Source organism: Bombina bombina, chromosome 2 (genome assembly GCF_027579735.1).
Source record: "Bombina bombina isolate aBomBom1 chromosome 2, aBomBom1.pri, whole genome shotgun sequence".
In the NCBI taxonomy this organism is placed as follows: domain Eukaryota; kingdom Metazoa; phylum Chordata; class Amphibia; order Anura; family Bombinatoridae; genus Bombina; species Bombina bombina.
Window position 1 is genome coordinate 181935728 of NC_069500.1, and position 14637 is coordinate 181950364.

The 14637-nt window shown below is 40.5% G+C and overlaps 1 protein-coding gene across 2 annotated transcripts in view; it reads left to right on the plus strand.

Annotated features, from left to right (window-relative positions):
• The window catches only part of AP3B1 (adaptor related protein complex 3 subunit beta 1), a 1155804-nt gene that overhangs the window by 563407 nt on the left and 577760 nt on the right, over window positions 1-14637 (plus strand). For both annotated transcript variants that reach the window (XM_053701376.1, XM_053701377.1), the window contains exon 14: window positions 4487-4596. In XM_053701376.1, the coding sequence (XP_053557351.1) occupies window positions 4487-4596 (110 nt within the window). The remainder of the gene's footprint in view (window positions 1-4486; window positions 4597-14637) is intronic.

The following is a 14637-nucleotide window of genomic DNA, read 5'->3' on the forward strand; positions in this document are numbered from 1 at the left end:
TCTGATGGCGTCCCGTCAGAACGCCAAACTTCCTCTCTACGGGTCCAGGTCCCGGGACCCCAAGGCGGTATTGATAGATGCTCTAGCAGCGCCTTGGTCCTTCAATCTGGCTTATGTTTTTCCACCGTTTCTTCTCCTCCCGCGTCTGGTCGCCAGAATCAAGCAGGAGAAGGCTTCAGTGATTCTGATAGCACCTGCGTGGCCACGCAGGACTTGGTATGCAGACCTAGTGGACATGTCATCTGTCCCACCATGGACACTGCCAATGAGGCAGGATCTCCTAATACAGGGTCCGTTCAAGCATCCAAATTTAGTTTCTCTACGTCTGACTGCTTGGAGATTGAACGCTTAATTCTATCAAAGCGTGGGTTCTCTGAGTCAGTTATAGATACTCTGATTCAGGCTAGAAAGCCTGTCACCAGGAAAATCTACCATAAGATATGGCGGAAATATCTTTGTTGGTGTGAATCCAAGGGTTACTCATGGAGTAAGATTAGGATTCCCAGGATATTGTCCTTTTCTCCAAGAAGGATTGGAGAAAGGATTGTCAGCTAGTTCCTTAAAAGGACAAATATCTGCTTTGTCTATCCTGTTACACAAGCGTCTGGCAGAAGTACCAGACGTTCAAGCGTTTGCTCAGGCTTTAGTCAGAATCAAGCCTGTCTATAAACCTGTGGCTCCGCCATGGAGTTTGAATCTAGTTCTTTCAGTTCTTCAAGGGGTTCCGTTTGAACCTTTACATTCCATAGACATTAAGTTGTTATCTTGGAAAGTTTTGTTTTTGGTAGCTATCTCTTCAGCTCAAAGAGTTTCAGAATTTCTGCCTTACAGTGTGATTCACCTTACCTGGTGTTCCACGCAGATAAGGTAGTTTTGCGTACCAAGCCTGGTTTTCTTCCTAAAGTTGTTTCTAACAAGAATATTAACCAGGAAATGTTCCTTCTCTGTGTCCTAATCCATCTTTGAAGAAGGAACGTCTTTTACACAATCTTGATGTAGTTCGTGCTTTAAAGTGAAGGTCAATTCTTGCTATTAACAATACACCATGTTAAACTTTAAGTTAAAAATATTGCACTCGCTGATTTTATATGTATAAAAAACGAATCCATTTCAAATAAAATCTATTTATAATATACCTCTGTTATCGCGATTAGCTCCGCCCCTACCACACTTCCTTATTGTGCTGTTATGACGTTGCTTTGTTTCTTACAAGCGCTTGTGCACCCGTGTTTTTTTTCAACTGCGCATGCGTATCGTCAACTCAATAGCGCATGCGTTTCATCCACGTAACTTTGTATGCAATGTATAAACCCAATTCTATCATCCATTGCTACGGAAGTCTGTCAGTCAGTCACTCGCAAGATCGCTCTGCACCCTCTAATAGAGCGAGAGAGCGTTGCTGTTGATTCAATGTTTCAACAATTGCGAGAGCGGACAACGCATGCTCGAAACATGAACGAGCATTCCGATTATGACGCGCTGTTTTTTAAACGCATGCGCAGACGGTTTGAATGACGAAACAGAAAAGGGGCTGGACGCCACGGGGGTAAACAATAGATAGGATAGAAAAACTGTCAATCAATAACGGCAGTATGGCGGGCGGATTATACAGGCGAAACGGAGCCGATTCAACAAGTAAAAAATATAACTTTTCATTGTATCTAGATATAATTTGATGAATGAACATCATACTGAATTTAGCAAACATGTTGAAAAATGCTAACCAAAACGCCAGATTTGACCTTCACTTTAAAGTTCTATTACAAGCAACTAAGGATTTCAGACAAACATCTTCCTTGTTTATCTATTCTGGTAAGAGGAGAGGTCAGAAAGCGACTGCTACCTCTCTTTCCTTTTGGCTGAAAAGCATCATCCGTTTGGCCTATGAGACTGCTGGCCAGCAGCCTCCTGAAAGAATTACTGCTCATTCTACCAGAGCAGTGGCTTCCACATGGGCTTTCAAAAATGAGGCTTCTGTTGAACAGATTTGTAAGGCAGCGACTTGGTCTTCACTGCATACTTTTGCCAAATTTTACAAATTCGATACTTTTGCTTCTTCAGGGGCTATTTTTGGGAGAAAGGTTTTGCAAGCAGTGGTGCCTTCCGTTTAAGGTACCTGTCTTGTTCCCTCCCTTCATCCGTGTCCTAAAGCTTTGGTATTGGTATCCCACAAGTAAAGGATGAATCCGTGGACTGGATACACCTTGCAAGAGAAAACAGAATTTATGCTTACCTGATAAATTACTTTCTCTTGCGGTGTATCCAGTCCAAGGCCCGTCCTGGCATTTAAGTCAGGTAAAAAATTTTTTTTATTTAAACTACAGTCACCACTGCACCCTATGGTTTCTCCTTTTTCTTCCTAACCTTTGGTCGAATGACTGGGGGGTGGAGCTAGAGGTAGAGCTATATGGACAGCTCTGCTGTGTGCTCTCTTTGCCACTTCCTGTTGGGAAGGAGAATATCCCACAAGTAAAGGATGAATCCGTGGACTGGATACACCGCAAGAGAAAGTAATTTATCAGGTAAGCATAAATTCTGTTTTTTTTTTATATGCAATTCCATAATGCAATAAAATAACTGTTATTTTAATAAAAGGTTGAATGGTGTCTGTTTTTTGCAAATCTGAGAGAGATTTACTACATTCATATGCTAATCCTTATACTTCATTTTGTGTGCCATCCTTCCAAAGTTTTTGCTACCATTTCAAGTAAAAAAAGAATCTCCGAAAATGTGACTGTTTTAGAAATCTCATTTTCTCCACAGTAGTCTGATGCCTACTTTTATAAAGTGCTTTAGCTCACCTTGTTACCAAGCAATTGCTTTGCAAGCTCACCTGTCACCAGACAATTGTGTAAACCTGAGAATAAATGTATAAACCATTCAATTAATTTCATCCAGAAGTGTATTTTAGTGTGATTATAGTTTCTATATTCCACTATATTTTTTTAAAAAATATTTAGTTTCTAGACTTAATAGACATCTCCACAAGGTGACAGTAGAATATCAACTATTTTAATACAGATTAATGCTATTTTTCCAACAATACAGTCTCTGTATGCAGCTACGTTCAGTTTTATTTAACATCTTGGAGATTTTACAAGATGTAGACAGACATTTCACTTTTTATTTCTTATCATTTATAATTTGTAGTTTTGTTAAAAACTATTTGATCACATAATAAAGTATCTTCCTTAAAAGCAGCAGTGTCAGAATTCCAACTGTTAATTAACTGCCACCTGTAAAATCTGCTTTAAAGGGACAGTCAAGTCCAAAAAAACCTTCATGATTCAGATAGGGCATGTAATTTTAAACAACTTTCCAATTTACTTTTATCACCATTTTTGCTTTGTTCTCTTGGTATTCTTAGTTGAAAGCTAAACCTTGGAGGTTCATATGCTAATTTCTTAGACCTTGAAGGCCGGCTCTAATCTAAATGCATTTTGATAGCTTTTCACCACTAGAGGGCATTAGTTCATGTGTTTCATATAGATAACATCAAGCTCATGTTTGTGAATTTACCAATGGAGACAGCTCTGGTTAAAATGCAAGTCTGTCAAAAGAACTGAAGTAAGGGGGCGGTCTGCTGAGGCTTAGATACAAGGTACTTACAGAGGTAAAACGTGTATAATTATAACTGTGTTGGTTATGCAAAACTGGGGAATTGGTAATTTAAGGGATTATCTTTCTTTTAAAACAACAAAAATTCTGGTATTGACTGTCCCTTTAAGAGCAGGTATGAGCTATTGGGCTACCAAGGGAACACACAGCTCAATTTACTATGTAATGGGATGACAAGGTTCCCAGTTAGGGAGCTTGTCTTTCTGTGTTTAGAGCAATGGCTTGTGCAGCCCGACCCCCTGTCAGGCCCATCAGTCTCTCAGGATAAACGTGTTTTAACTTCACCACCTCTGAGGTAGTGTAGAGGTTAACTTGGACTATGGAGTTGCATCTGTAGCTTAAAGTGATGGTAAATTGACATCTGTTATCAAATTTGCTTGGTTCCATGGTATTCTTTGTTGAAGAGGTTTCTAGATAGCTGTCTGCAGAACTACATGGCAGGATATAGTGCTGCCATCTAGTGCTTTTGCAAATGGATAACATTCTTGCAAAACGGCTGCCATATAGTGCCCCAGATATGTGCCTGCTCCTGAGCTTACGCTCCTGCTTTTTAACAAAAGATGCCAAAATAATGAAGACATTTTGATAATAGAAGTAAGTTAAACAGTTATTTAAAATTTGTTTTAATGTCCCTTTAATCTCTCTCTGATTTTATTTCTAATCTCACTCTTTTTCTGTCTTTTATTTTTTTTTCTATGAAAACTGAAACATTTTTGGCTTTTGAACAAATAAATATACGTGCTCTTAAGAAGCCATTTATAAATGAGAGGAGTCTGTGTTGGATTTACGTTACAGTAGATTTTCTTACGTAATGGCACTTTCTTTGATTAGTCACTTACACATCTAGTTTGTCTGCTCTTTATTTCAGAAGTGGTAGTTGCAGAAAGTGTTGTTGTCATTAAAAAACTTCTGCAAACCCAGCCAACACACCACAGTGATATCATAAGGCATATGGCAAAGCTTCTTGACAAGATTACTGTAAGTATTTTAGCTTAATATTTTAGTAGCTGCACTGTAAGTAGTTATTTTGTTTAATATTTTCTTTCTTAAATGTTTTAGTTGATGTACTTTTTTGTACTTTATTTTTGTTTCATAAATGTTTTAGCTGTTGTACCATAAGTAGGTGTTTTAATATATATTTCCTTCCATTAATGCTGTAGTTGCTGTATTTCATAAAATGGTGAGAGTCCACGAGCCATCACAAGTGGGATTAAAGTCTAGTCATACAGGAGGAGGCAAAACACCCATATTATTCATTCTTACTATTCTAAATCAGTATGCAGGAAAATGGTGCAGACATAACACTGATCCCATAGATTGGCAATCTATTGACAATTTAACCCCTTCTCATATGTGTTTGCTAGGTAAGGAACGGTTGGTGTGTTCGCCTACTCAGTTTAATAACCTATGTGCTGAGCCTGTGCCTATTACTAGACACAATCAAGCAGTGCTGCATTTGTAGCAGTGTAGTCAGGGATTTGTTACCCATCAGGGTTCTACGGACCTGCATTCTAACTTAAAGTGATGATAAACTCTCCCCTTTATAAAAACAGATCTGGAATATTTAGTGATATTTTAGATGCAGTTTAATTCATCACTTGTAATGAAGATGTGCTCTAACTTACTTTTTAATATAGATATGAAATTCAAATATCCGGATCTCTGTCCACCGCTTTAAAAGTAATTGTTTCTGTGAACCAATAGTTTGACTTGTTCTCCAATCAGCTCTCTAGCCATACGGCACATTTGTTATAACAAGAGCGCTGATTGGAGAAAAATTTAAATCATTTGCTCACAAAAAAAAAGACGTTTGAAGTAGATGGCCGGAGCGCCGGTATTTGAATTGAAGTGCTACTTTAGAAAGTACGTTATAGCGCATTTTCATTACAAGTGATGAATTAAACTCCATCTAAAATATCACTAACATTCTGGATCTGTTTTTACCATCACTTTAAAATGATGCATTCACTCTGTAGTTTTACAATTGATGGCTTTCATTCCTCCACCAGTTAAAGGGACACTCAGGTCAGATTAAATTTTCATTATTCAGATACAGCATGTAATTTCTCCAACATAGGTGTGTCCGGTCCACGGCGTCATCCTTACTTGTGGGATATTCTCTTCCCCAACAGGAAATGGCAAAGAGCCCAGCAAAGCTGGTCACATGATCCCTCCTAGGCTCCGCCTACCCCAGTCATTCTCTTTGCCGTTGTACAGGCAACATCTCCACGGAGATGGCTTAGAGTTTTTTAGTGTTTAACTGTAGTTTTTATGATTCAATCAAGAGTTTGTTATTTTGAAATAGTGCTGGTATGTACTATTTACTCAGAAACAGAAAAGAGATGAAGATTTCTGTTTGTATGAGGAAAATGATTTTAGCAACCGTCACTAAAATCCATGGCTGTTCCACACAGGACTGTTGAGAGCAATTAACTTCAGTTGGGGGAACAGTGTGCAGTCTCTTGCTGCTTGAGGTATGACACATTCTAACAAGACGATGTAATGCTGGAAGCTGTCATTTTCCCTATGGGATCCGGTAAGCCATGTTTATTCAGCAAGTAAATAAGGGCTTCACAAGGGCTTATTAAGACTGTAGACTTTTTCTGGGCTAAATCGATTCATTATTAACACATATTTAGCCTTGAGGAATCATTTTATCTGGGTATTTTGATATAATAATATCGGCAGGCACTGTATTAGACACCTTATTCTTTAGGGGCTTTCCCAAAGCATAAGCAGAGCCTCATTTTCGCGCCGGTGTTGCGCACTTGTTTTTGAGAGGCATGGCATGCAGTCGCATGTGAGAGGAGCTCTGATACTTAGAAAAGACTTTCTGAAGGCGTCATTTGGTATCGTATTCCCCTTTGGGCTTGGTTGGGTCTCAGCAAAGCAGATACCAGGGACTGTAAAGGGGTTAAAGTTCAAAACGGCTCCGGTTCCGTTATTTTAAGGGTTAAAGCTTCCAAATTTGGTGTGCAATACTTTTAAGGCTTTAAGACACTGTGGTGAAAATTTGGTGAATTTTGAACAATTCCTTCATGTTTTTTCGCAATTGCAGTAATAAAGTGTGTTCAGTTTAAAATTTAAAGTGACAGTAACGGTTTTATTTTAAAACGTTTTTTGTACTTTGTTATCAAGTTTATGCCTGTTTAACATGTCTGAACTACCAGATAGACTGTGTTCTGAATGTGGGGAAGCCAGAATTCCTATTCATAGATACTGAAGAGCATGACGACGCTGATAATAATATTTCCGAAGGGCCCCTAACCCAGTCTGATGGGGCCAGGGAGGTTTTGTCTGAGGGAGAAATTACTGATTCAGGGAACATTTCTCAACAGGCTGAACCTGATGTGATTGCATTTAAATTTAAGTTGGAACATCTCCGCATTCTGCTTAAGGAGGTATTATCCACTTTGGATGATTGTGACAAGTTGGTCATCCCAGAGAAACTATGTAAAATGGACAAGTTCCTAGAGGTGCCGGGGCTCCCAGAAGCTTTTCCTATACCCAAGCGGGTGGCGGACATTGTTAACAAGGAATGGGAAAGGCCCGGTATTCCTTTCGTCCCTCCCCCCATATTTAAAAAATTGTTTCCTATGGTCGACCCCAGAAAGGACTTATGGCAGACAGTCCCCAAGGTCGAGGGAGCGGTTTCCACTTTAAACAAACGCACCACTATACCCATAGAGGATAGTTGTGCTTTCAAAGATCCTATGGATAAAAAATTAGAAGGTTTGCTTAAAAAGATGTTTGTTCAGCAAGGTTACCTTCTACAACCAATTTCATGCATTGTCCCTGTCGCTACAGCCGCATGTTTCTGGTTCGATGATCTGATAAAGGCGGTCGATAGTGAGTCTCCTCCTTTTGAGGAGATTATGGACAGAATCAATGCTCTCAAATTGGCTAATTCTTTCACCCTAGACGCCACTTTGCAATTGGCTAGGTTAGCGGCTAAGAATTCTGGGTTTGCTATTGTGGCGCGCAGAGCGCTTTGGTTGAAATCTTGGTCGGCTGATGCGTCTTCCAAGAACAAGCTACTTAACATTCCTTTCAAGGGGAAAACGCTGTTTGGCCCTGACTTGAAAGAGATTATTTTTGATATCACTGGGGGTAAGGGCCACGCCCTTCCTCAGGATCGGCCTTTCAAGGCAAAAAATAAACCTAATTTTCGTCCCTTTCGTAGAAACGGACCAGCCCAAGGTGCTACGTCCTCTAAGCAAGAGGGTAATACTTCTCGAGCCAAGCCAGCTTGGAGACCAATGCAAGGCTGGAACAAGGGAAAGCAGGCCAAGAAACCTGCCACTGCTACCAAGACAGCATGAAATGTTGGCCCCCGATCCGGGACCGGATCTGGTGGGGGGCAGACTCTCTCTCTTCGCTCAGGCTTGGGCAAGAGATGTTCTGGATCCTTGGGCGCTAGAAATAGTCTCCCAAGGTTATCTTCTGGAATTCAAGGGACTTCCCCCAAGGGGGAGGTTCCACAGGTCTCAGTTGTCTTCAGACCACATAAAAAGACAGGCATTCTTACATTGTGTAGAAGACCTGTTAAAAATGGGAGTGATTCATCCTGTTCCATTAAGAGAACAAGGGATGGGGTTCTACTCCAATCTGTTCATAGTTCCCAAAAAAGAGGGAACGTTCAGACCAATCTTAGATCTCAAGATCTTAAACAAGTTTCTCAAGGTTCCATCGTTCAAGATGGAAACCATTCGAACTATTCTTCCTTCCATCCAGGAAGGTCAATTCATGACCACGGTGGATTTAAAGGATGCGTATCTACATATTCCTATCCACAAGGAACATCATTGGTTCCTAAGGTTCGCATTCCTGGACAAACATTACCAGTTCGCGGCGCTTCCTTTCGGATTAGCCACTGCTCCAAGGATTTTCACAAAAGTACTAGGGTCCCTTCTAGCTGTGCTAAGACCAAGGGGCATTGCTGTAGTACCTTACTTGGACGACATTCTGATTCAAGCGTTGTCCCTTCCTCAAGCAAAGGCTCACACGGACATTGTCCTGGCCTTTCTCAGATCTCACGGATGGAAAGTGAACGTGGAAAAGAGTTCTCTATCCCCGTCAACAAGGGTTCCCTTCTTGGGAACAATAATAGACTCCTTAGAAATGAGGATTTTTCTGACAGAGGCCAGAAAAACAAAACTTCTAGACTCTTGTCGGATACTTCATTCCGTTCCTCTTCCTTCCATAGCTCAGTGCATGGAAGTGATCGGGTTGATGGTAGCGGCAATGGACATAGTTCCTTTTGCGCGCATTCATCTAAGACCATTACAACTGTGCATGCTCAGTCAGTGGAATGGGGACTATACAGACTTGTCTCCGAAGATACAAGTAAATCAGAGGACCAGAGACTCACTCCGTTGGTGGCTGTCCCTGGACAACCTGTCACAAGGGATGACATTCCGCAGACCAGAGTGGGTCATTGTCACGACCGACGCCAGTCTGATGGGCTGGGGCGCGGTCTGGGGATCCCTGAAAGCTCAGGGTCTTTGGTCTCGGGAAGAATCTCTTCTACCGATAAATATTCTGGAACTGAGAGCGATGTTCAATGCTCTCAAGGCTTGGCCTCAGCTAGCGAGGGCCAAGTTCATACGGTTTCAATCAGACAACATGACAACTGTTGCGTACATCAACCATCAGGGGGGAACAAGGAGTTCCCTAGCGATGGAAGAAGTGACCAAAATCATTCTATGGGCGGAGTCTCACTCCTGCCACCTGTCTGCTATCCACATCCCAGGAGTGGAAAATTGGGAAGCGGATTTTCTGAGTCGTCAGACATTGCATCCGGGGGAGTGGGAACTCCATCCGGAAATCTTTGCCCAAGTCACTCAGCTGTGGGGCATTCCAGACATGGATCTGATGGCCTCTCGTCAGAACTTCAAAGTTCCTTGCTACGGGTCCAGATCCAGGGATCCCAAGGCGGCTCTAGTGGATGCACTAGTAGCACCTTGGACCTTCAAACTAGCTTATGTGTTCCCGCCGTTTCCTCTCATCCCCAGGCTGGTAGCCAGGATCAATCAGGAGAGGGCGTCGGTGATCTTGATAGCTCCTGCGTGGCCACGCAGGACTTGGTATGCAGATCTGGTGAATATGTCATCGGCTCCACCTTGGAAGCTACCTTTGAGACGAGACCTTCTTGTTCAGGGTCCGTTCGAACATCCGAATCTGGTTTCACTCCAGCTGACTGCTTGGAGATTGAACGCTTGATTTTATCGAAGCGAGGGTTCTCAGATTCTGTTATCGATACTCTTGTTCAGGCCAGAAAGCCTGTAACTAGAAAGATTTACCACAAAATTTGGAAAAAATATATCTGTTGGTGTGAATCTAAAGGATTCCCTTGGGACAAGGTTAAGATTCCTAGGATTCTATCCTTCCTTCAAGAAGGATTGGAAAAGGGATTATCTGCAAGTTCCCTGAAGGGACAGATTTCTGCCTTGTCGGTGTTACTTCACAAAAAACTGGCTGCTGTGCCAGATGTTCAAGCCTTTGTTCAGGCTCTGGTTAGAATTAAGCCTGTTTACAAACCTTTGACTCCTCCTTGGAGTCTCAATTTAGTTCTTTCAGTTCTTCAGGGGGTTCCGTTTGAACCCTTGCATTCCGTTGATATTAAGTTATTATCTTGGAAAGTTTTGTTTTTAGTTGCAATTTCTTCTGCCAGAAGAGTTTCAGAATTATCTGCTCTGCAGTGTTCTCCTCCTTATCTGGTGTTCCATGCAGATAAGGTGGTTTTACGTACTAAACCTGGTTTTCTTCCAAAAGTTGTTTCTAACAAAAACATTAACCAGGAGATTATCGTACCTTCTCTGTGTCCGAAACCAGTTTCAAAGAAGGAACGTTTGTTGCACAATTTGGATGTTGTTCGCGCTCTAAAATTCTATTTGGATGCTACAAAGGATTTTAGACAAACATCTTCCTTGTTTGTTGTTTATTCCGGTAAAAGGAGAGGTCAAAAAGCAACTTCTACCTCTCTCTCTTTTTGGATTAAAAGCATCATCAGATTGGCTTACGAGACTGCCGGACGGCAGCCTCCCGAAAGAATCACAGCTCATTCCACTAGGGCTGTGGCTTCCACTTGGGCCTTCAAGAACGAGGCTTCTGTTGATCAGATATGTAGGGCAGCGACTTGGTCTTCACTGCACACTTTTACCAAATTTTACAAGTTTGATACTTTTGCTTCTTCTGAGGCTATTTTTGGGAGAAAGGTTTTGCAAGCCGTGGTGCCTTCCATTTAGGTGACCTGATTTGCTCCCTCCCTTCATCCGTGTCCTAAAGCTTTGGTATTGGTTCCCACAAGTAAGGATGACGCCGTGGACCGGACACACCTATGTTGGAGAAAACAGAATTTATGTTTACCTGATAAATTACTTTCTCCAACGGTGTGTCCGGTCCACGGCCCGCCCTGGTTTTTTTAATCAGGTCTGATAATTTATTTTCTTTAACTACAGTCACCACGGTACCATATGGTTTCTCCTATGCAAATATTCCTCCTTAACGTCGGTCGAATGACTGGGGTAGGCGGAGCCTAGGAGGGATCATGTGACCAGCTTTGCTGGGCTCTTTGCCATTTCCTGTTGGGGAAGAGAATATCCCACAAGTAAGGATGACGCCGTGGACCGGACACACCGTTGGAGAAAGTAATTTATCAGGTAAACATAAATTCTGTTTTTAAACAACTTTCCAATTTACTTCCATTAAAAAAAATGTGCAGTCTTTTATATTTACACTTTTTGAGTCACCAGCACCTACTGAGCATGTGCAAGAAATCAGACTATACGTATATGCATTTGTGATTGGCTTATTGCTATCACATTATACAGGGGGAGTGGAAATATACATAACTTTGACATTTGTTAGAAAGAAATCTACTACTCATTTGAAATTCAAAGTAAATGCTATTGTATTGTCTTGTTATCTTGCATTTGTTGATTATGCAAATCTACTGTGTTTGCATGCATTTGCATTTAAAGGACCAGTAAAGGACAGACAATGCAGACATTGGGACATACATAATGCGTTACTCGACTAGGTACCCTGTACCCTCCAGGACTATAATCGTATTAGAATCACACTCTATTGCAGGAAGTTTTTCTTGCCTTGGAGATTGAGGACCCTCAACCTGCAGAAAGTCAATCTGTGAAAAAGTCATTTAAGGCTTTTCTAAATTCCAATTTCATAATGCTGTTTCTGAGCTAATTAGTTTGTAATGGGACTAAATAGACATTCCCCTCTCCTTCACCAAATTCAGAAACATGTTCGTTCCCTTTACCCTCTGAAAAATTCGAGATATGGGAGACTATTCCAAACATTGATGGGGCTATTTCCACTTTAGGTGTGTGGGGGCACCATTCTTTTAGTGAACAGTACCTCTTTTAAAGGGACAGTCTAGTCAAAATTAAAATTTCATTATTCAGATAGGACTTGTAATTTTAATCAACTTTCCAATTTACTTTTATCATCAAATTTGCTTTTTTCTCTTGGTATTCTTAGTTCAAACTAAACCGAGGCAGACTCATATGCTAATTTCTAAGCACTTGAGGGCTGCCTCTTATCACATGCTTTTTAAATTTCTTTTCAACACAGACTAAAAGTAAATGTGGGTCATATAGATAACACTGTGTTAAGGCACATAAAGTTATTTAAGATTTAGCACAACACAATGCTAACTGCAAGACAATAGATAATAAACATTCACAGTCATGTGATCAGGGGGCTGGAAGAAGGTTCTTAGATACAAAGTAATCACAGAGGTAAAAAGTATATTAATATAACTGTGTTGGTTATGCAAAACTGGGGAATGGGTAATAAATGGATTATCTATCTTTTAAAACAATAACAATTCTATTTTAGACTGAACCTTTTAAGCATCTGATGGATAAATAATGTTTTCTTCAGTATATCCTTTCAGCTATCAGGCTTTAAGTTTCGTCCAGCTATTAGTGTAGCCTGCGTATCTGCAGCTACTGCAGAATATTGTGACAACACCTCTGACCGTATTTACCAAAAAGCTTCTCTTGATGAAATTCAGGATTGCTTGAGGTTGATCAGGACTATGAGCAGTTTCATTTGTGATGCATATTTTAAAATAACTTTAAGGCAAAGGGTGTTACTATGATTGTTCTCAGTGACTGTTCTATGGCTCAAGTCATGGTCTGCTGATATAGTATATTAAAGCAGACTTCTTTCTCTCCCATTTCAGCGAAATAACTTTTTTTGGACCTGGACTGGATGCTATCATTGCTACAGTCACAGACCTCATGGCCTCTCTTGAATTACAAGCTATCCCAGTAGTGTGCGAGATCTTAATATCCACAAGGGAATCTAATAGATGCACTAGTGATTCCCTGTTCATTCAGTTTGATTTTCATCTTTCCTTCTTTTGTTTTAGTGTCCATGATAGCCAGAATACATAGGAAAGAGCCTTAGTGATTCAAATTCCTCTGGTTTGGCCTCCACATGACTTTGTACACAGATCTGGTACATATGTCCTCCAGTCAGCCTTTGCATCTTGCTCTCAGGAGGGACATTTTCTGCCAAGGTCCCTTCTATCAAAACCTCAAATCTCTCAATTTGACAGTATGGCGTTTGAATGTCTGGTTTTGTCTCCAAAAAGTTCTTCAGATTAAGTATTAGACACTTTAATTCATGCCAAAAAAAGTCTGTTACAAGACACATTTATCAAAAAATCTGGAAAGTTTTCTTGAGAATTACTGTTGGAACTCTTTAAGAATTCCTTCAATTCTACAATGTTTACACTATATCCTGGATAAGGGTTGATCAGCCTGTTCCCTTAAAGGGACAGTTAACTCCAAAATTTGTATTGTTTAAAAGATAGATAATCCCTTTTATTACCCATTCCCAAGTTTGCACTGCCAACATAGTTATTTTAATATACTTTTAACATCTGTGATTACCTTGTATCTAAGCCTCTTTTGACAGTCCCCTGATCACATGGCTATTTATTTATGATCTATTTACTTGCATTTTAGCCAATTAGTGTAGTGCCAGCCACAAATTCTCGGGATAGAGCATAATGTTATCTATATGACCCACATGGATTTGCAGTCTCTTGTTGTGAAAAGCTAAAAAACTGCATGTGATAAGAGGCTCTCTGTAGTGACTTAGAAACAGGCAGTGATATAGTGGTTTAAATGTTATAAAGTATATTAATATTACAATTTTGGTTGTGCAAAGCTGGGGAATGGGCAGTAAAGGCGTTATTTATCTTTTTAAACAATAACAATTTTGGTGTTGACTGTCCCTTTAAAGGCCAGATTTCTGAGCTTTCAGTCTTTTATCACAGTATAAGACCAGTTTTGAGGTTTGCTTTCCCTTCATGGAACTTTAACTTGGTTTTGAAAGTTCTTCAGGCTCTGTCGTTTGAACTATGCATGGTATTGGACATTCATTGCAGTATTAAAGGTTCTCTTTCTCTTGGCTATATCATCGGCCAGAAGAGTATCTGAGCTTTATGCTCTATCTTGTGAATCTCCTTACCTTATTTTTTTTATCTGGATAAAGCAGTTTGATAACAAACTAAAAAATGCAGTATTCTTCATTGTTTATCCATTCCTCCGGTCTCTGCAAGGGACAGAAAAGCTATTACAATCACCTTTGCACCTTGGAGTAAGGCGTTGATTTGCTTAACATACATTTGTAGTGGGGAAGTCTCCCCCTGAATGTCTTAGTGCTCATTATACCAGAGCAGTCACAAGCTCTTGGGCTTTTATAAATGAAGCTTCCATTGAACAGATTTGCAAGGCAGCTACTTGGTCATCTTTACATACATATACCAAATTCTACCAATTTGACACGTTTGCCTTTTCTGAGGTTGCTTTTGGTAGGAACGTTTTGTAGGCCATAGTGCCTACCTCTACCTGCTTTAACTGTTTTCCCACCCTATTTCATGGTGGTCTTTTGTACCTCCCAGCGTGTGTATAGGATATTACATGTGATGGCTCATGGACTCTTACCATCTTGGTGAGATTCCACTTGTCCCGACCCTGT